Raw genomic sequence first — 27567 nt, 5'->3', positions numbered from 1 at the left:
ATCTCAGTGGGGGTGATTTTGCCCCCCTGGGGACATTTGGCAACGTCTGGAGACACTTTAGGTTGTTGTAACTTCGGGAGCGGTTGTTACTGGCACCTAGTGGGTAGAGACCAGGATGCTGCTAAACATCCCACGATGCACAGAAGGGCCCCACAGCAAAGGGTTATCCGGCCCAAACGTCAACAGTGCCCACGCTGAGAAGCCCTAACCTAAGTACACTGCTCATAAGTAACAAACCCCTATTTATGTTCTACTTACTCACTTTCTTTGTTTCTCTGATTATTTAAGAGGTGGAGCGGGGAGCCTGGGGTCATACCTGAACAATGAACTGGTAGATCATAACTAGGCTGACCACCATGGTGATGTTGGCCAACAGGGAGAAGATGGACAGGGCTCGGAGGTTTCTGACGAACACCAGAAGCACCAGGAAGGGCAGGAAGGCGAGCATGTAGAGTCTCGAGTCCATGGTGGGCGTCAGGATCACCGTCTCATTGTTGTGGCAGTTGGTGGTGGTCCCATTGGCTGCTTCTATCACCTAGAATGAGGGGAAGAAAAGCAGCAGAGAAACCCTCTCAAATGACAAAGGCCAGTGGCCCTCCCACCGGAAGGGGTTCTTGGCTAAAGGCTCAGTGTGTGAAGAAGGCCACATAGAAAGTTAGTGGTCGGTGAACTGTCTTTGGAGATCTTCATAATTGTTAGCCACCTGAATGTCTGAGCTGGGTTTGATCACATCTTACCTAAAGACAGGACAGCAAGATATCTTGAGGTTTCTCGACACCCTGGGTCTCTATAAAGTTTTTTTCTTTTCTTTTAATTTTCATTTATTTATTTATTTATTTATTTATTTTTGCCACGCCATGCAGCATACAGGATCTTAGTTCCCTGAGCAGGGATCGAACCTGTGCCCCCTGCAGTGGAAGTGCTCAGTCTTAACCATTGGACCACGGGGGAAGTCCCACGCCCTGGGTCTTTAGATAAAATCAAACGACACTGACACTGTTCTACGTAAAGTGTCAAGATCTCAATTCTTGTGTTGAACAAAACTGGCTTGGAAGAGATCCTAAACAGAAAGTCCACCCATCTCTTGCCAGTCTCTCTTTTTACCAGGGCCTACCTGTTTGAAGTTGTCAGCCAGAAAGACAAAATAGACACAGCAGAATCCCAGCTGCGTGACGATTAGGAAGAAGTCCACAGTGTGCCTGCAGGTGGGGAAGGAAGGAAGACAAAGATCGTAATGATAGCAAGCAAGACTGCCAGAGAGACAGGTGTTTGAACAGCACTTATTCCCAAGTCATCACAGACCCTTCCCATCAGGTGACAAGGATGAGTGTGCCCAAGAAAGAGGAGAAAATGTGCCACGTGCCACTGGTCTAGAGCCTTGGAGGAAGGTGAAGGAGGTGCTATGTGTGTGGTTCCCGAGGTCCCCTTCCTGGCTTCGTGTCAGGAATGCTGCACGTGGTCAGGCAGACTCGAGATAGTCCTGAGACTGTACTGGCCGGGGCGGAGCACATACACCAGGACCACTACCCAGCCCCTTGGCTACCCTCCTTCCCATGGCCCACCTATCCCCTCTCACACTGTTTGTCCTAAAGCTACAGGGAACCCTCAGCATAAAAGCCCAAGAAGTGGACCCCTTCACGGATCTCTTTCTATAGCTTGGATCTAAGAACCAACTGACTCTCACATAAGGACACAGAAATAGATGTACCGAAACAGGCTGCTGGTTGAAGCACTGTTACAACAACAGCTGGTAACAACCTAAGGGGTCATCAAAAGGAAAATGATTAAATTATAGGCCATTATGAGATGAAACAGAATACAGCAGGTAAAAAGAATATCTTAAATCTACGTGTGCTGATAGAGAAATGTCTAAGACCTTTAAGGGAAAAAAAACAAAACAAGTTTCCAGTCAGTATGCATAGTATGGTAATTAGTGTAAAAAATGTTAAGAATGTGTGTATGTTTGTATATATTCAGAAAATTCCAAAAGAAAACCCATGCAACTGTGACCAGGATATATTTTTACTCTTCACTTTATGTTCTCCTATCTTGTTCCAAAAAAAAAATTTTTTTTTAACCACAAGCATACATTAATTTTATTAAAGGAAGGAAGGGAGGGAGGGAGTAAGGAAGGAGGGGGAAGATATGGGGCTAGAGGGAAAGAGAGGAGGAGGAGAGAGGAAAAAACAGAGATGAAGAAAGGAAGAGGAGAGAAGAAGAGAGAAGAAAGAATCAACTAACAACCAACCAACCAACAGTGGTCACTTGGCAATCTGGCTTCTCCCAGGCACAGAAAACGACTTTGCTGAAAGAATTACATAATCCTGCATCACAGGAAGAAGCTGACTATGTGTGAAGGTAAAAGTCTCCCTATGACCACAACAAGGAGTTTTTCTGGAGAACATAACTTTAATGTGATACAATTTTTTTTAAAAAAAGGATTCAGCCCTCAATGTTATCAATTTTCTACATCTATATGCACCGTTTCCTCAAATAGGAAACAAACAGTAGAATATTTCTCTCCAGGCATCTGAAAAGTTACCATAAGGAGAAACTTCCAAACACCTCCCAACCCAGCTCCTGAAACGTCTCTTTCCCTAACAAACCCATTTGTTCTGGCTCACCTCACCTCCTCCTTGAAGCCTTCCTTCTCCTGCCCAGTGCCCTGCCCTGAAAGCTCCTATCATGTGCTCTTCTCATCTGGCACGGCGGACAAGAGCGTCTTTAGGGCTCCTCCCTCTCAGGGCTCCTGGGGTGTATTTCTAGCTCATGACTCTCTCTACTGGTATATCCTATTTCTTCCTGATCTCTTGTTCTCAAGATTCCCATGCATCTTTCTCTGTCTATTGGAGGGCCAGGACTACATAATATCCCTCAGGGAAACCCCCCTCCCTATACCTAAAATTGTTTTGTACCACTTATAAGAGTGTGCTTAAATATATCTGTTGACCAAACAAGGGGATGAAATATAATCACTGGTCACAGGCTGTCAAAGCTGGGAGAGCCCTTAAATATCTTTCAGGCCAGGCCCCAAGTTTTACCAGTGAGGAAACTGAGGCCCAGGGAAGGGAGGGGTCACACAGCCCAGGGTCACACAAATGACCACTGGCAGAGCTGAGCTAGAACTCAAGTCCACAGACCCAAGCAATGCTCTTCCCACTAGCTGCACTGTCTCCCACACCTCACCTCCCTATCTGAAGGCCTCCACACCGGGCGGCCACAGCAGCAAAGAAAAAGGAAACCCATTACCTTCCCCAGCGGGCGTTGTTCCGGAGCCAGGAGATGGGGCTGGCTTCCAGGCCGTACATCACCGTATCCCCATAGTCCACAAAGGGCTTGTTCAGTCTGGGAGGAGGGGAGGGAGAGGAAGGGCAGAGTGCAGGGGTCAGACAACGACAATGACAGAACAAACATAGCGCACGGAGACCTGGGCCGGTTCCCCATCAGCCACCCGAGACATACCACTGAGTCCTGGGTCTGATGCTTTCAAGGAGCATAAGTCTTACGTCAATGGGATGGTTACCTTCCTTATAATTAACAACCATCTGGTAAACCTTTTCAATGGGGTAAATATTACAAAGCACGGAAAACCAGAATGTGGTCTCTGTCCACTGGATATAAGTAAGTGCGACAGATGACAACAAGCTAAGAAAGAACACAGAAATCGCCAGGGAAAGGCAGTGCTGTGATGACTAGCGGCCACCTTCAGGCAGCACAAAGAGTCCAGAGTGATCTCTGTTAAGTGCTCACTTTCAGTGCTGGCAACGGAACCCCAAAGGACAATCTGTCACTCGAGAGGTGGCCCGGAGGGCTCTCACCTGTGGCAGAAGTGGTGAGCGCACTTCACCAGGATACCCATGCAGTGCACAGCCACGAGGCCTATCACCAGCAGGCTGAGGGGACCCATCTGCGGACAGGCGTTGTGGGTAAGAGGGGGAGAGACAAGCAGACAGAATTAGAACTGGATTTGCAAATGATCAAAACTTTACTAGGGAACCTTCCAATGACAGAACTTCCAGCAGAGCTTTTGAGAGACAAATGTGCTCACAGAGATGAGCTGAGTAGGACGGGCACCACCTGAACCTCAGCAGGCCTTCTAGAGAATCAATCTCCCGGAGGAGAATGACACAAGATAAGGCTATTCCGAGACTGTTGCCAATAGGCAGAATAGAAGGCTCCTGGGACTGTCTGGGAAGAAGAGACAGGCTAAGGGGTGGTGGAAGGGGGAGAGTTCTCTCTAGAGCAATGCCACAAGACCGTCCTTAGCTGAGGACAATCCCCGTCGCTGAGCTTCTCCGACTTTAAAAGAAACCAGAATGGCTTTGGACAGGCAGCCTATAAGGGGAGGATCATGAAAGACAAAAATAAGATTCTCAGAGTTGGCCATCTAACGGCAGGGCATGGAAGGACTGTGTAGAAAATGGACAGACTTCTGTTACTAACTCATTAGTTAATATTATTGATAGAAACTGCCAGAAACTTTTCAAGTACCTCCTCCTCGCCTCAAAGTAAGCTCCATGAGGGAAGGAATCGTTGTCTGTTTTTATTCACTGATAATATTCTAAGAGTCTAGTATAGTGCCTGGCACACAGAGATCCTCAATAAATATCTTTAGATGAATGAACACCTGAACTTTGCTTTTTCTCAACTGAATTTGAAAAAGAAAAGCTTCCCATTTTAAAATGTTTTCCATGAAGTAAATTAAAAAAAAAAAACCATTGTCTCCTAAAATTTGTCACAATACTTCCTTGCACCGACGCAGACCCTTACCAAGATGCCTGCATTTCTCACGGCCAGAGGCAGCCCCAGGAGTCCTGTGCCAATGTTGCTTTTTAATAGGTGGATCAGGGTCTGGAACCATCTGAAGTGGGAAGAAGGCAGACAAGGGCATGTTAACAATAATGAGAGCTAGCATTTACTGAGCAAGCACTTAGCACTGTGCTAAGTGCCTTCATGAGTTATCTCATTCAATTTCCAGAACAACCCTATGAGATAGGTATTAACTTCACCTTATGCATGAGGGAGCAACTTGCTCAAGGCCATGTACCTTGAGTGTGAGCCTAGATTCAAACCCAGGCTGTCTAGCCCCTGAGCCCACTCTCTTAGTCACTGGGCTATAAACTCTGTTCCCTGAGGCATCTGAAAAGTCCACCTCTCTTGGAGATTAGATCAGAGGGACAGTGGGGGTCTGCAGTTGTGGTGTACTTTTCATTAAAAAAAAAAAATGTCAAATGCCTAAGATTGGAGAAGCCCTCTTCACACAGTCACCTAGTTTATCCTTCTGCCTTGAGGACACAATTTTCCCTCATCTGTTGTACAGACTGTCTGCCTGAAGCTGCAACTGTAAAGTCTCTCAAGTGTCCTCATTATTTTTTCACTCAACAAATACCACCTATAATGTGTAAAACATTGTGTTAATGCAATGGTGGAAATCAGCATGAACCAGATACGGACCTCAGTCTCTAGAAACTAATAAAAGTCTCCAAGGAGATAAGGCAGACACATTAACAACCACCCAAGGTAGAAAGATCCCTGTCCTAGGAAAAGCCCAGGAACAGTGCCCAGGGAGGGGCAGGGAGGTGAGGGTTTGTAGCGTGCAGAGACCTGGGCTGAGCCCAGCAGGGCCCTATGCAGGGCTCTGTGTGTGTGCCAACAGGGAAGAAGAGCCTGGGAACACGCACCCAGACACAGGTGTGAGCACCAACACAAAGGAGCGTGTCAGCTCTGTGGCCACTCAGGTTGGGTGAGGATGGGCATTCCATACAGAATGGGAGCTCCTCAAAGGACTGACGTCAGTGGCCTCATCTTTAGCATTTTCCATCCTCTGTTACTCCAGCAGGATACGGAAAAGATCAAACATGGTACCACAGACTTAATCAGGATTTGGCCCCTGGCACTGTCTGGAAATTCTTCTGCGCAAATAACCTAAATACCTCCTAAATGATGCTTCCACATATTTCTTCAAATCTGCAATTCAGTAGAAACTGAAAGCAAGTCATGTGTTAACTTGTGAAGACCGTAATAAATAAGACCCATCTACACTCTCTGGAAAGGAATTTTACTTTCTGTAACCTTTCTCCGTCTACCTCCAGGAAGAAAATCTCTTGACCTTCCTACTGTCTCCCAAGCTTCTCAGGCAAGATCAAGAAAACTGCTTCAAGTCTGAATGAGAAGAGGCAAGCGCTCTCCTGGATTAAACTAAAGGACTGTAAGGGTCCAGGGGTGACTCGTTCATTATCAGTGGCCAGTGACCAGGAGATTAAGTGCAGGATGATGGACTAAGCAAATTTCTATCTTGGCAAATGTTTAATCCACTTAAGGTCAAAGATAAGCACTGTACCAAAACCACCTGCCTACCAGAGGCCTCCCCAAAACGCCTCTGAGCTGGGTTTCATGGGAGATCAGGTCCCTCCAGCCCTGGCTCTGCCATTAACTCCATATGGCAATTCCCTTCCCTTCTCTGGGCCTGTTCTCTCATCTGTAGAGTGAGGCGACTGGACCAGAACAGCATACTTCAGCTCTGCAACAGCAGGATTCCAGGCAATTGACCAAAATCATGCTTTTTAATCAATGGCCATGAGCTGGGATTACCCAAAACCATACGAGCTATCACAAAATCAACTCCATGGACTGCAGAGTTTTAACTGCGGGGGGTGGGAGGGAGAAATAAGCCTCACAAATCTCTGTCGTCTCTTGACGCTCCAAATCTGTTCTTATACTTGTTTGTCTTAGGTCCCCTTTATACACTTATAAATTATTGAGGATCCCAAACAGTTTTTGCTTATATGGATTATGTCTGCTGACGTATATTATATTATAAATTAAACCAAGAAATTTAAAAACATTTATTAATTTAAAATAACAATAAACCTATTACATGTTAATATAAATAACCAATTTTTAACAAAAAGTAACTCTATTTTCCAAAAAGTATAATGTGAGAAGAAGGACACTATTTTACTTCTTTGCAAATCTCTTTAATGTCTTGTTTGACAGGTGGACTATCTACTTCCGCATTCAAGCTGTTGTGATATGTTGTTTTGGTGGAAGTACCTGAAGAAAATCTGTCCTCACACAGACATGTAGTTAGAATGTATCTTAATAGCCTCTTCTGACAATTGTGATAATTTTTCTTTGATACTACACCAAAACTCGACACATGTAGTTTCTTAGAAGTTAGCTGTAATGTGGAATCTGACCTTTTCATCCTCTATTACATGAAAACCCACCAGTGATCTTGCTCCTTGGATGGATCTTTTACCCACGCACAATTTTCTAACATCGCCCTTTGGTCATCTGGGAAGATACTGATTCCCTGAGCTATGTGGATCTTCCAAATGCTGGCACATTTCATTATACGATATCAAAAAAAATCACATTCATTAATATCATCCCTAATCTCATCAGAAGTCTTTGAGTAGAGGGAAGCTGTCAAGGTCACAGTGCTTGATATGAGTTTTTTTTTTCTGATTTTGCTCGAAAGCTCAAATTTCACTGTGGGCAACAAATACTACTGATTGTTTTTCTTGAGGTGACAGTATCATTACTTTCATTTTCAAGAAAATGTCTGCCAAGTACTCAGGTCTGAATGACCTATAGTTTGTTAGTTGTTCAGTAGAAGTATTGCATGTGTACTTTCCATTTTGTCACACAGAATATTAAAAGACCTGTACTGAAGGGTCAAGATTTAACAAAATTAGTAACTTGACTGCTTCATCAAGGACGTGCTTAAGTGAAACCGGCTTATTTTTTGTATATGTATATGTGTGACAGTGAAAAATACAATGACAAGCATAATTTGGTGCCACCGTCTTGATTTATACTAAGGCGCCAGCAATTTTACCCATCATTTCTTCTGAACTATGAGTGCAGATGTCAACACAGTGAAAAAACAAATCACATCTTAGTATTATTATGAAAACAGTTTTGACTTCGTGGGCTTCTTAAAATGGTCTTGGGAGCCCTAAAGGGTCTGAAGACCATACTTTGCAAGTGGCTGCTCCAGATAACCTACAGAAGACCAGTTTCAGTCAACTGGTTTCTCAGCCTGCCAGCCTGGAGAAAAAGTAACAAAGCCTGATCAAGAGCAGTATAATGTAGCTCAATAGGGCAACAAGAAAACTTTGCCCAGAAGAGTAAAAAATGAGGCTGTCATCAAAGTAGTCGACAGCTTGATAGCATTCAAGTGTTAGGAAATACTCTCACCAAACACATCATCATGGAAGCATCTGGGGTTCCTACTTGCACTCCTGATTAGGGATTTTTACTGAGCCCTAAACCCTTAGAAGAGCCTGGTGTGTACATGCTCTTTGTACATGTAACAAAGTACATATACTTTGCTTCTTGTACTTCGTTCCATGCACTTTTTCCATATACTTTGTTCCTGGGCAAACTAGATAACATGGTGGGGCAAGTCCCAGTAAACAGGAACCCAGCTCAAAAACTTGTCCCTAACACTTCTCACCTATTGAGCTAACTAGGTCCCAAATCAGCTTATACTTAATCATACCTGGCATGTTTCTACACATAACATGCCAGGCTTGTGTGGATCCAGACCCCAGGAAAGTACTCAACCAACCCTCCAAGTCCCAAGGGAGTACTTTTCCCTGTACCACTTATGATGGGATTGTGATACCTGCCATCACTTACAGATGGGCTTTCCTGGTCACCTACCTTGTATTACAATGTCAGGGCAGGATGGGCCCTCAGAAAAAGTACACCCTGGAAAATGTCCCAAAGCAAGGACAAGGGAAGCATCTTCCAATTGGTCAATTTCCAGCAAACAAGGGGAGATAATTTGCAGTTGACCAGTAGTTATAATCCAATGTGAACAAAAAAGAGAGATATTCAGAATAGCTGACAACCACGCATTATCTCCAATACATACAAAACCTATGAGCTGGGCTTCCCTGGTGGCACAGTGGTTGAGAATCTGCCTGCCAATGCAGGGGACACGGTGTTCGAGCCCTGGTCTGGGAAGATTCCACATGTCGCGGGGCAACTAGGCCCATGAGCCACAACTACTGAGCCTGCACGTCTGGAGCCTGTCCTCCGCAACAAGAGAGGCTGCGATAGTGAGAGGCCCGCGCACCGCGATGAAGAGTGGCCCCCACTTGCAGCAACTGGAGAAAGCCCTCACACAGAAACAAAGACCTAACACAGCCATAAAAATAAATAAATAAATTAATTAATTAAAAATCAAAAAAACAAACAAAAAAAAAACCTATGAGCTACCACCCTGATGTTACTAGCTGGTTGGTTTTGAACTTCAGGGAAGTCCCTTTAAAAATGAAAATCTAGGGAATTCCCTGGAGGTCCAGTGGTTAGGACTCCGCGCTTTCACTGCCAGAGCCCGGATTCAATCCCTAGCTGGGGAACTAAGATCCCGCAAGCCTCGCGGCCAAAAAACATAATGACAAAAAAAAGAAAAGAAAAAAATAAAAATGAAAATCTAGACCCCATACGGCAAGCGCTGCATAGACAAGCTGATGCCTAAGAACAAGGAGCAAAAACTGGAAAGGAAACTAGAGAGAGAGAAGCTTGGAAGAAGTATTTCACAGTAACAAGAGTGACTTCTGAAGGGAAGCTATCAAATGTCATTGGCTGCATCTGACACTCCTTCCACCTGGGGGAAGCCAATTAGGTAGGTAAGGTTAGGGAAAAAAGAGGAAAGACAGTCCTCACTACTGCCAGTTGTGGTCTAAGCAATCTTTTCCATCAGCTAACACTGCAAGCAAATGGGGGAATCTACAATAGCATGCCACAGGAGAAAGAAGTTATGGAGACTGAATCTTTATGAGCAGAAAACCAGCTAGAAGTGGAGAGGGGCTTATAATGTGGGCTGACCATCTCCTCTAGTTCTGAGTTCACTAGGGAAAATGCCCTGCACTGGGAGAGATTGCAGCCAGGCAGAGCTTCACCAGTAATGAACTCCAAGAGAAGCTTCCATGGTCTCCTTGGGCAGTCACAGTGGGATAGTGTGAGTCAAGGACATAATGGATCCCTCAGTAAGTCACACCCAACCCACAAGGGAACATAGAGCGGGTGATGGCAGAGTCTGAGGAATAAACAGAAGGGCTGCAAAAGATGGAATGCTGGGGTCCAGAGAAAATGTCGGGGCTCTGCTGACTTTCAGAACTGAGCCAGACAACTCAATGGAGTAGAAAACCCTCCTCTGAATCTTTTCATTTGAAGGGTGAGTCAGTATAGCTTCACGGTGGGGGTCCAATTTTATCTCACATTTGGAAAAACTGAGGCCCATAGAGGGCCAAACTCACCCAGATGAGACTTGGAATTCAGTTTCCAGGGGAAGACTTAAGCCCTCCTAAGGGCATGCAAAGCAGATCATCTTTAACAGCCCCTTGAATCTTTTAAGGGCAGGAGAAGTTATTCCTCCCTCTTCCTACTTCTTCCACCAAATGTCCCAGTTGATTGGTGATGGGGACAGAAGTCTGGGGGAGACTTTGCAAAGGAGGCTTCCAATTGGACTTGGAGGCATTTAAGGTTCTAGCACAGACGACTCATGGTTCTAAATTAAGAGAATGTTCTCTCTAGAAGTTTTTCTGATGTTCAGGCTCTTACTGGGCACCAGCCTTCTGGGACCACACAGGTGAAATGAACAAAGAATAAGAAATAGACTAGAGAGTGGCAGACAAGGAGCGCAGATCTCAGCACCATTACTCACTCAATCTCTTTACCTCTTACTTTCATCTGTAAAGTAGGGAATTGATAAAATAGGGGAGCAAAAATAACTCTAATGGAGATTACGTTACTAATACAGAATTTAGGAATACGAATCCCACCCAGGAGGGTAGACAGAACAGCTACTTACGTTGTGCCGTTGCTTTCCCCGAACCGCTGGTAGGATCCCGAGGAAGAGAAGTTGTTCAGGCCTTCGGACGGACTCTCCTCCGGGCTCACGTCGGTGGAGCTGTAGTCACGGTAGTCCTCGTTCCGAAGTCTCTGCGTGGACATGGTAACTGGGGGGACAGGGGCAGCGCTAAGACCACCAGTGGCTGGGGTCTTTAGCTCCAAGCCTGGGGTCGGCTCTGGGGCAGAAGCAGCCATTGCCACAGTAGTTCAGTGACAGCTGCACTATGGATTAAGTACAATGAGGTTGCCTGATACCAAGAGAAATGAAAAAGGTACAAAGTACACATGGGCGGGCTGAGCTCTCTTGGCTTCTCCCTCGCAACCTATCGAGTCGATGCCACACTCACAAGTTTCTAAATTTGCCAGCACACCTGGACAGAGCAAAGGTGAGGCACGGCTTGGGAGGGATGGGGGAAGATGCAGACGGGCACTTCTAGACAGCCTGTCCCGTTCCTTAGGCTGGGATTAACAACCCCTTCCTTTGAGCTAATGTCTTGGACCCTGAACAATACTGATATTGTATCTACATCCATCTTCCCCAAGAGCAAGCTCTCAGAGGATGGGAACCTAAATATTCCTAGCTGTATTCTATTTTTCCTCTGCATTTGGTCCAGAAAGAGCCTTCTGCATTCCAGAAATCCCTTCTAGATCATCTAATTCTGCTCAAACTCGCCACCAGGTCCCAGAGCCACAGATGACCTTCTCTTTCTCTCTGCCATGACTTCTGGTATGTCCTATACTCTTTGGACGTCATCAGTGATGCTCATTCCCTCATCCTAGGACTCCTTTCTTGCAACCAGCCTGCATACTTTGAAATGGCAGCTGAAAGCAGCGCAGAGGAAGACCAGGAGCATGAGAGGGGCTCACCACTGGCCCTTGTGGCAACATCTCCCCGTCGCAACCCTTCTCCCTTTTGCCAATTTTTCAAAAGCTGGTGAAAGAAGAAACCCTTCCTATTGTGTGCTGAGGAAGGATGGTGAGGGTGGTGTCCCGTGAGTGGAGTTTTTTTAATAATTATACACCAGAAAAGAGAAATACAAGGACTTCGCTAAGATACACTATAAGGATACATTTTGAGAGCTGTGTAGGCTCCCAGAATCCTAGAGACGGTTGCTAAAAGAGCCTTCGGAGGTCACTCCAAACTACTCATTTCACATATGAAGAATCGTTCCCCCAAAAGATGAAGGGACCTGCTCTGCTACAGCCAGGTAGCACCAAGCCGTAAACATACATCCTGACGCCCTGCCTAAATCTGGAAACACCTAATGAATACGCTGCCAGTTGCAGTGATGGAGTATCATAATGAAAGAGAGTCAACTTCCTCCAAGAATCCGCAATCAAGTAAGGAAGAAAAGGTCCATGAACATTAAAAATTACAAATAAAAATCCTTCTGACACTTGGCAGACTGGCACAACCAGCTGCCTAGCAGGGGCTCTCCCCCAGCACGTGGCTGGATGCCCATCCTGAGTCTGATGTGCTACCTCAGATGCCTGGTGAAGAGACAGGACCTCTGATGGCCACCACAACACGCCGTTCCGCCCAACATCCATCACTAGCTGCCAGAGAATAGACAGCTCTGTGTCAAGTGCTCCCAGAGGTCCAGTCCCAAGGGACTCTTTGGAAACTGACCCCACCTAGCACCTGAGTGATCCAAGGGTGATCTCATTTTTCTCCCACCAACTATAATGGAGGAAGGACCCCACGTAATCTCGCGAGGAAAGTGCTTGACAGAAAGCCAGTGAAGGGCTTGGAAGTCCCAGAGACTCAGGAAGTCCCTGCCTCACTTCACCACCAGAGCCAACTCTGCTAGATATCTAAGTCTGCATCATTTATTCACATGGTGGGGGAATTCAAGGAAGTCATCTAAGCTCTGGGGCAATGAAATTCATAAGAGGGCCAGGAAACAAAAAATCTATTTAGTATCTCAATATGAACAGTTGAAAGATGCTATTCAGGCAAAAGCAATTAAATTAATTTCTATGAATGTCAGAAGGCCTGGGTGCTAAAGCTGCCTCTAACACCAGTTTGCTCAGTAGCCTGGAGCAATTCTCCTTATTTGTCTCGGGTCTTAGTTCCACATGCTCAAAAAGGCGGGGGTGGGGTGTATGGTGTACTAAACTATTGCTCCAATATTCCAGGAATCAATTAATGCAATTCTTTATGCAAACAGCAGCTAATTTCTAGTCTCTTCCAATATACCAAAAGCGTCTGAGGAACACAGCCTTCCAGGTGAACCCTGCATATTACTGAGGGAGAGGGACAGAAAACAGGCACTGACAAGTTCCCCAATCCCTCCTCATCAACCAAAAACCACTCTTGCTTACTTGGTACAGACGCTCAATTTATTCCAAACACTGTAAAGAGGGCTCTTTATGTTGTGACCCACAGCAGATTATCACTAAGAAAACTGCTCAGAAAGAAGCTGAAATCTATAGATCAAAAGTCCAATGAACAACTGCAGGATGTGGAAGATGTGGCTTGGCAACTGTGTGCATGTTGAAAAAGGAAAAAAAAATGCTACTTATGGGTTTTAGTTGTTGATAAGCTCAGCAGAAATCAATGATATCATAATAGACACCAATTCAACTAATGCAATTCTTGGTTGCACTACAACAAGAGATAACCCCAGGGAGATGACAGACTGTTCTTTTCTGCCATACCTTGTATTCTGTTCCAGGCAGCACACTATAAAGGGGATAATGATAAACTGCGGTATAGCCAGGGGTCAGCACCAAGGTCATGAGGGGGAAGAAAACCAGCTAAATGAAGAACGGTTGGAAGCCCTGAGAAGTTTCAACCTGGAGAACTGGCAACTCGGGAGGTAAAAAAACTGTCTTTAAAATCTGTCCTAGGGATCAGATTTGTTCTGTGGAGCCTCAAAGATTACTCAGAAACAGGATCAGTAGGTAGAAAGTAAAGGGAGGCAGGTCCTTGGCTAGACATAAGGAAGACAACTATCAAAAGGAGCTGCCCAGGGCTTCCCTGGTGTCACAGTGGTTAAGAATCCACCTGCCAGTGCAGGAGACGTGGGTTCGAGCCCTGGTCCAGGAAGATCCCACATGCCGCGGAGCAACGAAGCCCGTGCACCACAACTACTGAGCCTGCGCTCTAGAGCCCACAAGCCACAACTACTGAGCCCGCATGCCACAACTACTGAAGCCCGTGTGCCTAGAGCCCATGCTCTGCAACAAGAGAAGCCACCACAATGAGAAGCCCGCGTACCGCAACGAAGAGTAGCCCCCGCTCACAGCAACTAGAGAAAAGCCCGTGCGCAGCAACAAAGACCCAATGCAGCCAAAAATAAATTAATTAATTAATTTTTTTAAAAAAGGGAGTTGTCCAAATGAATCGCTCTAGGAGATAGTTCCTTATCCCTGGAAAGATCCAAGCAGAAGCCCCCTCTCAGAGCTGCTAAGCAGGAATTGAAGCACTGTAGAGGGTGGGTGCGGTCACTCCCTGGAGTGCCTTCTAGGGCTCTTTCTGGCAACCAAGGCCTCCTCCTCTTCTCTCTAGCTGTCCCCACTGAGTGCAAGCCTCCATGGCCACCTTGCCCTGGGCTCTCTGTGATGAAACCTGGTTTCTACCGTCTAGTGCTATAACTGCCATTTCCTGCCCTGTGGGAGATTTTATTAGACCCTGTTAACTGTCCAAATGATGGATGTAATATTTAAGAGTTCAAGACCAGCTCTTCCATCAGGTTCTTGAGGACAATGAACAGAGTTTATACAATATGTGTGGCCCATCAACACAAAGTAAAAATCTCCATAAGATATTTAGACTCAAAAGAGTGTACTAAGGGACTTCCCTGGCAGTCCAGTGGTTAAGACTCTGCACTTCCAGTGTAGGGGGTGTGGGTTCGATCCCTGGTCAAGAAACTGAGATCCCACATGCCACGTGGCACAGCCAAAAAAAAAAGTGTACTACATAAGAAAAGTCTGCATGTTTACTGGCAGATATATATATGTATATATTGTTGTTTTCAAGTGTACATTCAACCAAAATTGCATTGAAATATCAACTATTTGTATAACCTTGATAAACTTTCTTCTTTTTCTCATATAAACTATTTTTAATTAATCAATATTCTCATTATTTTAAGGTTTTTTTCCACTTATTTTATATCTACTCTTCCTTGAATCTACACAGTACACACACTGATGATCTTTAGTTGTAATATAATGGTCCGTCATTATATTAATAAAATAATTTGATTCACTAGCTCCCAACTGTTGGCTTTTGAGCTTTTTTTTTTTTTTTTTGGCCACACTGTGCACGCAGGCTGTGGGATCTTAGTTCCCCGACCACGGATTGAACCTGGGCCCCAGCAGTGAAAGCACTGAGTCTTAACCACTGGACTGCCGGGGAATTCCTGGATTTTATCATTTTTATTTTTGCTATTTCTGATGAATGGGTGGCTCCTTGTATTTATTTTATTTTACATTTCTTTAATTTCCAACAAAGACCACTGATAATAAAAACTGTAAGAGCATCTTTCCCCCACCTATCAGACTCATACTTTTGAAAATACTAAACTCATTTTTGAACTTACTTTTGAAAATACTAAAATGTTCTCAAGATAGCTATTTAAGACTTAGTGATTAAATTCTATTCCAAATTCAGTAAAATAAACAAGATGAATTCCAATAAGGGAAGGAGAATCCATCTGTATGAGTTTGTAGGTCTCTTTCAGGGCACATGGGAAGGTCGGGGAGAGGAAAAGAGAGGAGGGAGGGAGAGGCAGTACTAAAGTGTTAGCTTCATTACTAAAATTTAAACAATACTTCTAAGGGTGACTTGTAAACACATAAAAAATTATCCTCTAAAAACCATTAGAACTAATAAGTTCAGCAAAGTTGCAGGATATAAGATCAATATACAAAAATCAGTTGTATTTCTTTGTACTTTCAATGAACAATTTGAAAACAAAATTGAGAAAACAGTTCTATTTACAATAGCATCAAAAAGAATCAAATATTTAGGAAGAAATTTAGCCAAGTAGGTGTAAGACTTGTACATGAAAACTGTAAAACATTGTTGAAAGAAATTAAAGAAGACCTAAATAAATGAAAAACATCCCAATATTCATGAATTAGAAGACTTAATACTGTTAAGATGGCAATATTCCCTAAATTGATCTACAGATTCAATTGAATCCCTATCAAAATCCCAGCTGCCTTTTTGCAGAAATTAACAAGCCAATTCTAAAATTCATATGGAAATTCAAGAGGCTCAAATTAGCCAAAACAATTTTGGAGAAAAAGAACAAAGTTGGAGGACTTCCCAACTGCTACACAAAGCTACAGTGACACCAAGACAATACAGTATTGGCATAAGGACAGACAGATAGATCAACAGAATAGAATTTAGAGTCCAGAAATAAACTCTCATACCTACGGTCAATTGATTTTTGACAAGGGTGCCAAGACAATTCAATGGAGGAAAAAATAGTCTTTTCAACAATTGACACTGGGACAACTGGATATCCACGTGCAAAAGAATGAAGTTGTAACTCTACTTCACACCATATATAAAAATTAACTCAAAATAGGTCAAAGACCTACATGTAGGGGCTAAAACTATAAAAACTCTTATTAGAAAACATAGGTATAGGGCTTCCCTGGTGGCGCAGTGGTTGAGAATCTGCCTGCCAATGCAGGGGACACAGGTTCGAGTCCTGGTCTGGGAAGATCCCACATGCCACGGAGCAACTAGGCCTGTGAGCCACAACTACTGAGCCTGCGCGTCTGGAGCCTGTGCCCCGGAACAAGAGAGGCCGTGACAGTGAAAAGCCCGTGCACCGCGATGAAGAGTGGCCCCCACTTGCCACAACTAGAGAAAGCCCTCGCATAGAAACGAAGACCCAACACAGACAAAAAATTAATTAATTAATTAATTAATTTAAAAAAAGAAAATATAGGTATAAACTTTTGTGACCATGGATTAAGCAGAGTTTCTCATATACGACAGCAGAAGCACAAGAAAAAATAGGTAAACTAGACCTAATCAAAATTTAAAATGTATATGCCTCAAAGGATACCACCAAGAAAGTGAAAAACAACCCACAGAATGGGAAAAATTTTCTGCAAATATATTACACTTCAATAATAAAATGAAAACCCAATTAAAAAATGGGCAAAGGATCTGAATAATATTTCACTGAAGATGTGAAAAAAGCCAATAATCATCTGCAAAAATACTCAATATCCTTAGCCATCAGGTAAATGAGAAACAAATATCACAATGAGATACCACTTCACACCCACCAGGATGGCTAGACTCAAAGACAGATAATAATAAGTATCTGCAAGGATGTAGACAAATTGTAGAGGGTTCCCTCTTACACTGCTGGTGGGAATGTAAAATGGTGCAATCACTTTGGAAAACAGTCTGGCAGTTCCTCAAAAGGCTAAACATAGTTACCATAAGATCCAGCAATGATTCCACTCCTAGGTACATACCAAAATGAAAATGTATGTCCATAGCAAAACATACACACAAATGTTCATAGCAGCTTTATTCCTAGTAGCCAAAAAATGGGGGAAAAAACCCCTGATAAATGGATAAATGAAATGTGGAATATTCATACAATGGAATATTATTCAGCAATAAAAAGAAATGAAATACTGATAGATGCTACAGCACGAATGAACCTTGAAGACATTATTTAAAGGGAAAGAAGTCAGTCACAGAGGATCATATAGTGTATGATTTCATTCATATGAAAGTCCAGAATAGGGAAACCTATAGACAAAAAGTAGATTAGTAGTTGCCTGGAGTTTGCGGTAGGGAGTTGGGAGGGATCAGGGGGTGACAGCTAAAGGGTTCAGAGTTTCTTTTGGGTGATGAAATGTTCTAAAATTGATTGTGTTGACGGTTGCACAACTTTGTGAGTTCAGTGGAAAAGCTATTGTACACTTTAAATGGTTGAATAGTATGCTATGTGAATTATATCTCAATAAAACTGCTAAAAAAAAAACAGAACAGATTTCTGGGCCCAATCTGATTCAGCCTGAGCATTTTAATTTTAACAAGCTTCTTAGATGATCCCGATTACAGGCAGATTTATATAAAGCACTATAAAAACAACACATATATATGATCTTATGATAGGTATACCGCAGGCCTCGCCTCCTACCAAAGTTCATGGATTGGTGATATACGCAAACTAAAAGTGCTACCTATTATTCTGAAACAATTACATTCTCTGGAACCCAGAGAAACAGCGAATTCTCTAGATATATGTTCTCTTCTCTGTTGCTGGAATTCCAAAAACATGAACAAGGACACAGACTGTGTTCCTATATGTGGTCTACAGAGAGGGAAGTGAAAATTTCTGACATCCGCATGATTTATTTTAGAGGACATCAGATAGGACGCCATCTGATCTACCAAAAAAGTACATTCCCTAACTTGAGGCTCCTGCCTGAGAGGGTCTGGTGCAAGGACAGCCGCAAAACAGCTGCTGATATCAGCAGGCTCTGCATGGAAGCAGCTGAAAGAGCAAACACACTCACTTTTTACCCACAATTATAAAAATCTCTAAATGTTAGGACCAGGCATGACTGACAGGTGACCAAGCTCCAGTTTCCCATGTATAGGTGAGAAAACCAAGGCCCCAGCTGGTTAACAGTTTGGGATTAGAATCCAGCATACCAGATTCCTAGTCCAGTGTGCTTTCTAACAGACCATCTACTCTCCCTAAAATCTCCCTGGGAACAAAACTGGGGCAGGATTAGGTCTACAGGGGGAATCCTGAATAATAAAAAGTGCATGAGTTCAGAGCCTAGTTGTGTGACCCTGAACTCCCTTTGTCTCAATTTCCTCATCTGAAAAATGTCATTAAGAATGCTTACATCACAATATTGTTATGAAGGTAGACGGAAAAGATGTTAATTATGTTGCCTGGTACATAATGGACCCTCATTAATGGCAGCAACTGTGTTATTACTAGAGAGAAGTTCAAGGACAGAAGTCAGAAGTTCAAGTCAGGGAGTCACTACACAAATAAAGCGCTGCAGGACTTCCTCCATTCCATCACTCTGGAGAGCTGAGCCAGGTCTCCATCTTGGAAACAGTGATCTATGTGCCAAGAGCATCCCAGTAACCCATGTAGACAGATTCCTGGACTTCCTGGAAAAGGGAAGCACAGAGGAGTCTTTCCTACTAGAGAGGGTCATTGAGAACTGGCCCTGGGTGTCAAGGATTCCAAGAGAAATGTATGGGAGGAAAAAGAAGAGACAGCACCAAATACAGCATCAGGAGGTTTCTCTTTTGGCATAGCATATGCAGAATATCCTATCCACTGGACCCCACACTCATTAAATAGAGATTAGCTTTGTGTGCTCAGACCCAGTAAGGCCTGGCCAAAGGAAGGAAGTGCAAGATTCCGCCAAGATCTGGGTTAAGACAATGTGAGCTTCCTCTATGGGAAAAAGAGAAAGCTAGCCTAGGACTCAGTGGGTAGTCACACACCTCTGGAAGAAAGTATGAGGACCTGTCAGCAAAAGTAGAAACCAAAGTTGAGAAAGCTAGCCTAGGACTCAGTGGGTAATCACACACCTCTGGAAGAAAGTGTGAGGACCAGTCAGCAAAAGTAGAAACCAAAGTCGAGAAAGCTAGCCTTGGACTCAGTGGGTAGTCACACACCTCTGGAAGAAAGTATGAGGACCAGTCAGCAAAAGTAGAAACCAAAGTCCACTCACTCAGCCCAGCTCTAGGATCTCACTTCAGGTCAGGATGGAAAGAAGGAATATACCATTAACAGCAATGACTCGTCAGCATCTGACCCTTCAGCATCTGACCCTGGAAGAGGTATCAAGAACTTAAAGAACTGAGACACTCACTGGGGAAGAGAGGAGGTATAAAAAGAAAGAAAAACTGGAATATTTAACATGAGAATTGTTACCTGAGCAAAGGGGAAAAATAAAGCATTCACAAAAGTGGACCTCAGTTCCATCTACTCTACCTCACATCCCACATGCTAACAAGTCCAGTCCTAGAATTTCAAAGAACTTCTGAGTTAGAAGAAAACTTAAAATTTTATCTAGTCTGACCCTCTACCCAACACAATGACCTAATCTACAACATTCCCAAAAGTAATTGCCCAGTGACAATGACCTCCAGAGACAGGGACTGCCATGCTCTGTGTTGCAACATGCTAGAGGGCTAATTCTTTTAAAGTTCTTATGCTCACCCAAAAACCACTTCCTTTATGGCACTTCCATCCACCGGTCCCAGTTGTGGTCTCTGGAGCATTACAAAAGAAATGGAATCCGCCTCCTTACACTGCCTTTAAAATAGACAAAGCTCTGAGCACTTCAAGCTGCCACAGGGATGAGGCCAAATGAACAGATACACGCTTTAAAGGGAAAAACAAGGACTCAAGAGTAGACAATTATAAATGGCACAATCAGAAAACAAAAGGAGAGAGACTTAATAAGATCATCAGAGCAGGCTCTGTTACATAAGACCTCCACCCCAAACAGTCTCAAACCCAGAGCGAAGGGTCAAGTCTTTTGTGTCCTCTTGACTTCAAGAACATCTTTTAAAAAAACACACTCTAAACATACAATCACATTAATTACTGTAGACTAGGCTCTCAACAAGAATCAAAGAGGGCCTTGATCATATTTAAAATAATAAAAGTCAAAACCATTTTCAGCTATCAGCATTTAGCTTAGATCTAATACAGAGATAGGTAGAAAGAGGAGGTGGATTTCATGGTAACCTAGAAATAAGTAGGGAAACTGCTTCCTGGACAACTGAATTAAACCTTTTGCAAGGGAAATACTAATATATGGGAGAAAAAAATCTCTCTGAATAGAAAACAAACAGACTGAGATGCAGAGAATGTCACAGCAGAAGGAGACCTTAGGGATTCCACCCCATCACTGTTCAGACTGGGAAACCTAAACCCAAGCAAGGATGGGAGTCACCGAAGGTTGCAAAGCAAGTGTCAGAACTAGAACAAAATCTCCTGATTCCCCAGTCTCAGTTCTTTCCATTACACCACGCTGCTATCTTCTTTCGGCAAGCCTCAAATAACTGCAAAACATCCATCCGAAAGACCAGCATTCCCCAAATCTAACAAGCTATATTAAAAATAAAGCAAAGGTCTTGACATACTTCAAGTTAATGTTAGGGCTCTCCACAACCTCAGCTGGAAGCCACCTACATTCCCAGGAGTATACTCTGCTTGTTATTTCATATTTTGGTATGACTTACACAAAATTGCAGAACGGTTAGAAACAAAACCTACAGAATGATGAGTTTGCAGAAAAATCGGTGAACACTGAATCAGGGAACCACACCCAGAGCCAAGCCGATCCCGGCGGCGATGGAGAATGCAGAGCTAAAAAATGGAGAGGAATGAAAGAAAAGGGGACAGGAAAAGCGTGCTTTTTCACCTGTCAAGTTTTCTGCAGGAGGCAGTGTGGTGAAAAGCAAAAAGCCACTGGAGCTCAGGAAGACTTGGATTCTAGTCGCAGGGCTGCGACTAACTCACTGGATGACCTTAGGCAACCCCTACCGCTTCTTGGACCTCGATTTCCCCACGGCTCTAGAAAGGGGTTGCGGAAGATAATTTCCCAGAATCCTGGTAGTTTCGGTATTCTATGACCCAAAGACCCGCTATTAGCAAGTCCCAAGCAGGGTTCCTGCAGCTGGCGGGTAACCTGCCCGCGACGTCCGGACCCCTTTAGAAAGCGCAACAGAAGCCCTAGCTGGTCATTTCGGTGATTCTTCCCGTCTCGGGACCTCAGTTTCCACACCTGTCAAACAGGTCGGGGAGGTCAAGGGAGACAACGCGAAGGACTAGGGATTCTCCAGCTCCCCTCATCCAGGAGGAGTGCCCGCATCGCACCGCAGCTGCGACCGGGAAACCGAGGAGACTCGGACCCGCAGCCCAAGCCGGTCGGTGCCTGACCCGGAGCATCCGCTGAGCCCGGAGGAAGGCGACGTGGGTCCAGCAGAAGGTGACGACCCGCCGCCAGCCCCAGGCCATCAGCGTGCGGACTCACCGCTCGGGTTCCGACACCGGCTCTGGCTCCAGCTTCAGCGCAGCAGCCCACCACTCCCTGCCTCAGCTTGGAGCCCTAGCCATCCCCACCCTCCGCGGCCCAGGCAGCCGCTTCCGGGCGCCGTCACGTGATCCAGGCTCCCAAACCCGAGGCCCGGGTCACATGCTCCCGCGCGCGGCTGCCCCGCCCCTCTCGCCGGGCTCGGGGGCTCGGCTTCGCAGCACCACCTGGCGACGGGAGCTGCCACTGCGGGAAGGACGGTGCTCGCGGGAACTGGGCCTGAGCCGGGCGTCGAAGATCCAGGCCCGGCGGAGAGTGCGGTCCCCTGAGCTGTGGGCTTGTGAAAGGTGGCTCAGTGTTACCCTCGCCATACGTTAACACGTCTCACTGAGCATATGTTGCGCTTAATAATCGAGAAATACTGCATCTTTTCAAAACGTTCGTCATACTTTTAAACGTTTGCCCAAACGTGTGGTTGCGACTGGAAATGGGGCGGTGAGGTAAGTCAACACCCTCTTTTTAATATGTTTTAAAAATGTAAGTAACATTTTTTAATGGCAACAGGGGGTGTATGTCTTATCTACGCTCCTCTCCCCTCCTCCTAGCAGGTTTTACTTTTAAAAATTATGCAGCAAAAAAAAAAAAAAAAAGCTATTGAAACAGGTACAGAATGGATACATCTTAATTATGCTGAGTGAAAGAAGCCAGAAAAAAAAATTGTTTATATAATATTCTAGAAATTTTAAAATAATCTACACTGACAGAAAACACATCAGTGGTTTCCTGGGAATGGCTGAGGAGATCAGGAGAGGAGAAAGTGATTATAAAGGGACATAAGGAAACTTTCAAGGTGACAAATATATTCATTATCTTTTTTTTTAACTTTTTTTTTAATATAACTTTATTTATTTATTTTTGGCTGCGTTGGGTCTTCATTGCTGCACACCGGCTTTCTCTAGTTGCCGCAAGTGGGGGAGGCTGCTCCTCGTTGTGGTGCGCGGGCTTCTCCTTGCGGTGGCTTCTCTTGTTGCAGAGCATGGGCTCTAGGCGTGCAGGCTTCAGTAGTTGTGGCACGAGGGCTGAGTAGTTGTGGCTCACAGGCTCCAGAGCGCAGACTCAGTAGTTGTGGCGCACGGGCTTACTTGCTCCGCGGCCTGTGGGCTCTTCCTGGACCAGGGATCGAACCCATGTCCCCTGCATTGGCAGGCAGACTCTTAACCAGTGCGCTACCAGGGAAGTTCTTGCCTAACATTTCTAATAAGAATATGTTACTGCATTATATAATTTTTACTGAATATTTTAACAGCTTTATTGTGGTTTAATTTATATACAATAAACTGCACATAATTAAAGTGTATAATTTGATAACTTTCAACATATATATTCACCTGTGAAACCATCACCACAATCATGTGTTGGTGAGGATGTGGAGCAACTGGGACTCTCATCCCTTGCTGGTGGGAGTGTACAATGGTGCAGCCACTTTGGAAAACTTATTGGCAGTTTTTTACGAAGTTAAACGCATATCTATCCTATGATGGAGCAATTTCACTCTTTACCCAAGAAAAAATAGAAGCATATCCACACCAGGCCCAGAGCCTGGTGCCTTGGGTGGAAAATTTAAGGAGGGGCTCCCTCTCAGGGTTGTGCAAGTACAAAGTTGGCACTTACAGGTACACAAGAGTGAGGGCCTCCTTAAATTTTGTGAACTAGGTTTCCCGGCTTGCCTCACCCTAGTCCTAGCTGTGATCCATACTAAGACTTGTACTCACAGGTTCACAGCAAGCAGCTTAATAAAGCTAAATTAGTAACAACTCAAATATTCATCAGTAGATGAATTGATAAACAAATTGTGGCATATATAGCAGGAAGGAACTACTGATAAGGATGAATCTCATTATGCTAAGTGAAAGAAGCTAGACACAAAAGACTACATGCTACATGATTCAATTAATACAAATATATAGAATGAGCAAAAACTAATCTAGTGACAGAAAACTGATCAATGGTTGCTTGGGATGTGTGGGGTTGGGACTGACAGCAAAGAGACGTGAGAACTTTCGGGGGCCGTGCTAAAATGCTGCATCTTGATTGGGATGATGGCTACATAGGCTTAAACGCTGGTCAAAAGCCATTACCTGGACAATTAAAATATAGGAACTTTATTGTATTTAAAAGGTTAATTTTAAAATTTTAAAGAGATTACCAGACATCTGAGAAAAGCCTCTAAGAAGAATAATCAAATGCACAAACACATGAAAGCACCTTGGAAGAAACTATGCAAAACATAAAAGCACAAACTGGGGTCCCTGGACCGGCAGTATCTGCATCACCTGGGAACTTACTGGAAATGCAGATTCTGGGGTCCTACTCCACACTTACTGAATCAGAAACTCCAAGGGCGGGGCCCAGCAATCTGTTTCAATAAGCCCTCCAGGTGATTCTGATGTTCCCTCATGTTGGAGAAACACTGCCCTAAAAAACCTCAGAGAGATAAGATGTTGCAATCATGAAATAAAACAATATGCTTTAAAAGAGAATATTCTATTCTGAGAAAAATAAAAATTATAAATTTTATATTTTAAAATTAATTTTAAATTAAAATTAAAATTTGGACATTTAAAATATAGTAACAGAAATTAAGAATCAAATCGAACAGTAAGAAGATAAGGATGAGGAAATGTGTTCATGTGTTTTTTTTATCAATAAGTATTTATTGAGTATCATTGTGCCAGGCTCTAGGAATACAACAGTGAACAAAATAGACAAAAACCCCTGCTCTTGTGCAGTTTATATTTTAGTGGGAGGAGACAGGCAACAGAAATAACTAAGAATAACTAAGTAATATACACATGTCAGCGGTGTATCTGCTATGGAGAAAAATAAATCAGGAAAGTGGAAGAGGGAGTCTGGAGGCAGAGGGAAGGGATTGCAACCTTTTTAAATAGTCAAGAAAGGTCTCACTGAGAAAGTGAAATGTAAATAAAGACCTGAAATAGGTGAAGAAACAGGCCATGTGAACACTGGGAAGAACATTCTGGGCAGAGGGAATAGCATATGCTAAGGCCCTGGGGTGGGACTGCGCCTCATCCGTTTGAAGAATGACAAGGAGGTCACTGTGGCGGGAGCAAAGAGAGCTAGGGAAAGAGAAGTAGATTAGGTCAGAGCAACAACAAATGGGTGAAAATTGTATAGCGCTCTGTGAGCCACTTTAAGGGCTTTGGCTTTTATTCTGAGTGAGATGGGAAGATACTAGAGGAGTTTCAGCAGAGGAGTGCCATGATCTGATTTGGGTTTAAAAGGATGCTTTGTCCATTGGGTTGATATAGGCAAGGGCAGAAACAGCGAGACCTGTTGGGAGGCAGTTGTAGTAAGCCAGGATAAGATTGTGATGACTTGACAAGAGTGACAGCAGTGAAGGCAGTCAGTTTCCGAAAATAATTTTATCATAGGTTGGACACATTGATGGACTGGGAGGGAGGAGCCAAACACTTTGGCCTGAGCAACAGGAAAGATAGAGTTGCCTTTTCCTAGAACAGAAAGACAATGGCAGGGGCAGGTTTTGGTGAGGAGCAAGGGGAGACTGTTGTGTGTGAAGCGCCTGTTAGACATCCAAGGGAAGAGGTCAGGTAGGCATTGGGATGATTGTGGAGAGGAGAGAGGTCCAGCCTAGAGATAAAAAATGGGCCATTGTCAGCATATTTATGGTAGTTAAGCAAAGAGACTAGATGAGATCACCAGGGAAGTGAGTGCGAATAACTATGAGAGGAAATCCAAAAATCAAGTCTAGGAGAGTATAGAAAGATGACTAGGAATGAGCAAAAGGAACCACGAAGGCATGGTCACTGAGCTGGGTGGTGTCCTGGAAGCCAAGTGAAGAAAGTTTTTCAAGGAGGGGAGAGACTACCTATGTCAAATGCTACTGCTTGTTCACATAAGAAGAGGACTGAAAACAGACCATTGTATTTAGTAAAGAATGACCATTGATGGTGTTCAAAAGAGCAGATTTGATTGGGTGCTGGGAGTGAAACCAACTCTGTTTGGAGAGAGTTCTTGGCCAACATTATTTATCTGTATCCCAACCCAATACCATCACCACCACCACCACCCCGATTATCTATTCCCACCTAATGCCCCTGCACCCTAAATTATTTTGAAGCAAATTCCAGTTATATTCCTAAGGGAAAAAATGAAGAGAATGGTGATACAGCCTTTTGTATAAAAAGGAGAGGGTATATGTTTATTGATTGTGTATGTCATATGAGTCCTGCTCTATTTCCCCTTTTTCTCTCCATCTCTTCTTTCAGGATCCCTTGGGTCCCCGATCCATTTCCTTCACACTCTATGACAGATGGGGGAAGTGCAGTCCACAGCCAATTACTTAAGGGGGATGGGAACCAAAGGTCAGTCCCCTGACTTTAAGGTGGGACCAGCTTATGATGCAACTTGTGCTCCAGAGCTCCCTGTGGGATCAGGCTGAAGCTAGTCTCCAGCTGAGACTGCATCCTCACTTACCTTTTCCCTTTTTCTTCCCTTCTGCTTCCCTCACACCCCTTCTCCTGAGAACACTCCCTTAGTAAATCACTTCCTCAAAAAACCCTGTCTCAGCTTCTCATTCTAGGCATAAGGCATTATCCCCATTTTACAGATGAGGAAAGTGGACTTTAGAAAGATTTAAAACACTCAAGGTCGCACGGCTGATCATTGCTGAAGCCAGAATGCCAGTGACCACATACTTGACCATCTCACCGCACCCACCACTCAGCAGTGCCCACAGTTAGTGAAGCAGGAGGGTGGGGAATGCCATCAAAGGGCAGAGAACACGCAGGAGCCCAGCCTCCTTGGAGAAGCTGAGCGAATGCCTCTGCAGGTTATGGGTACTGGGGCAAAAGTGTTGAGATACAACTTCCCAGCCTCCTATACCCCTGGACACATGACATGACCTCTTGGGGCTTAACCTCCCTGAGCCTCTGCCTCCTCATCTCTCAGCCAGAAGAGGGTCCGATGGGTTTCAGAGGACTTGGCGCACTGTACTGATCAATATACCCACACGAGAAGTGATTCTCATTACCCTCACTGTCTGCATCCAGTGGAGGGACAGAGCTGGTTAGCATGGGGGGAACATGCCTGCTTCACCTCTCTGGGTTCTTCACTCAGGAACTGGGAGTTGTTTGGCCTCATGAGGATGGGAAGGGGAAGGGCGACCTACAAACACCTTAAAGGAAGGAGAATTCCTGCCCCCGCTGCCTCAGAGGGACCCCAGGAAAAGTGATGACAATGATAGTAAGATCTCTGATTCACTGAGTACTATGTGCTTTACAAACTCATTTACTCCCCCGTAAGATCCTATGAGGTCGTTATTTTTCATTCCACTTAGTAGATGAAACTGAGGCAAGGAGACAGGAAAACTATGCCCAAAGTCACACAAGAATATAAGTGATAAAGCCAGGAGTCAAACTCCGTATAACTCCACAGCCAGTGTTCTTAAAAAACATTGTGAATTGAAACCTATTTTTTAATAAATGAAGTCCATACTCACACTTTGTGAGTCTAGGCATCTTGCTGCTTCCTTCCTTTCCCCTTCTTTTATCAACACGTATCTGCTCCTTCCCGTTTTTTCTTGTAGCTGTTTCTTTTCCTTCCCCTTTGTTCTCTTTTTCTTCTATTTACATACCA

The 27567-nt window shown here is 44.2% G+C and overlaps 1 protein-coding gene and 1 long non-coding RNA gene across 20 annotated transcripts in view; one reads left to right on the top strand and one right to left on the bottom strand.

The window, feature by feature from the left end:
* Positions 1-22029, bottom strand: part of SLC36A1 (solute carrier family 36 member 1) — a 165763-nt gene extending 143734 nt beyond the window's left edge. For 16 of the 19 annotated variants that reach the window (XR_014241163.1, XR_014241164.1, XM_082379122.1 and 13 more), the window contains exons 1-7: positions 21892-22029; positions 10832-10979; positions 4771-4861; positions 3819-3907; positions 3250-3345; positions 1115-1199; positions 317-535 (exon numbers count right to left, since the gene is read on the bottom strand). Coding sequence is in view for 17 of the 19 variants with exons in the window: in XM_082379122.1 (XP_082235248.1) it covers positions 317-535; positions 1115-1199; positions 3250-3345; positions 3819-3907; positions 4771-4861; positions 10832-10974 (723 nt within the window). In the remaining 2 variants the exon portion in view is untranslated. The other 3 variants (XM_082379118.1, XM_082379117.1, XM_082379120.1) reach the window with 3 other exon arrangements.
* Positions 22030-22126: 97 nt separating this feature from the next.
* The window catches only part of LOC309624012, a 71388-nt gene continuing 65947 nt past the window's right edge, over positions 22127-27567 (top strand). The window contains exon 1 of the long non-coding RNA XR_014241739.1: positions 22127-22391. This is a non-coding gene — a long non-coding RNA (uncharacterized lncRNA). The remainder of the gene's footprint in view (positions 22392-27567) is intronic.

The sequence above is a fragment of the Balaenoptera borealis genome (genome assembly GCF_965194805.1).
Source record: "Balaenoptera borealis genome assembly, chromosome: 2".
NCBI lineage: Eukaryota > Metazoa > Chordata > Mammalia > Artiodactyla > Balaenopteridae > Balaenoptera > Balaenoptera borealis.
The sequence above is the reverse complement of the archived record's forward strand: the minus strand, read 5'-3'. Positions and strand labels throughout refer to the sequence as shown.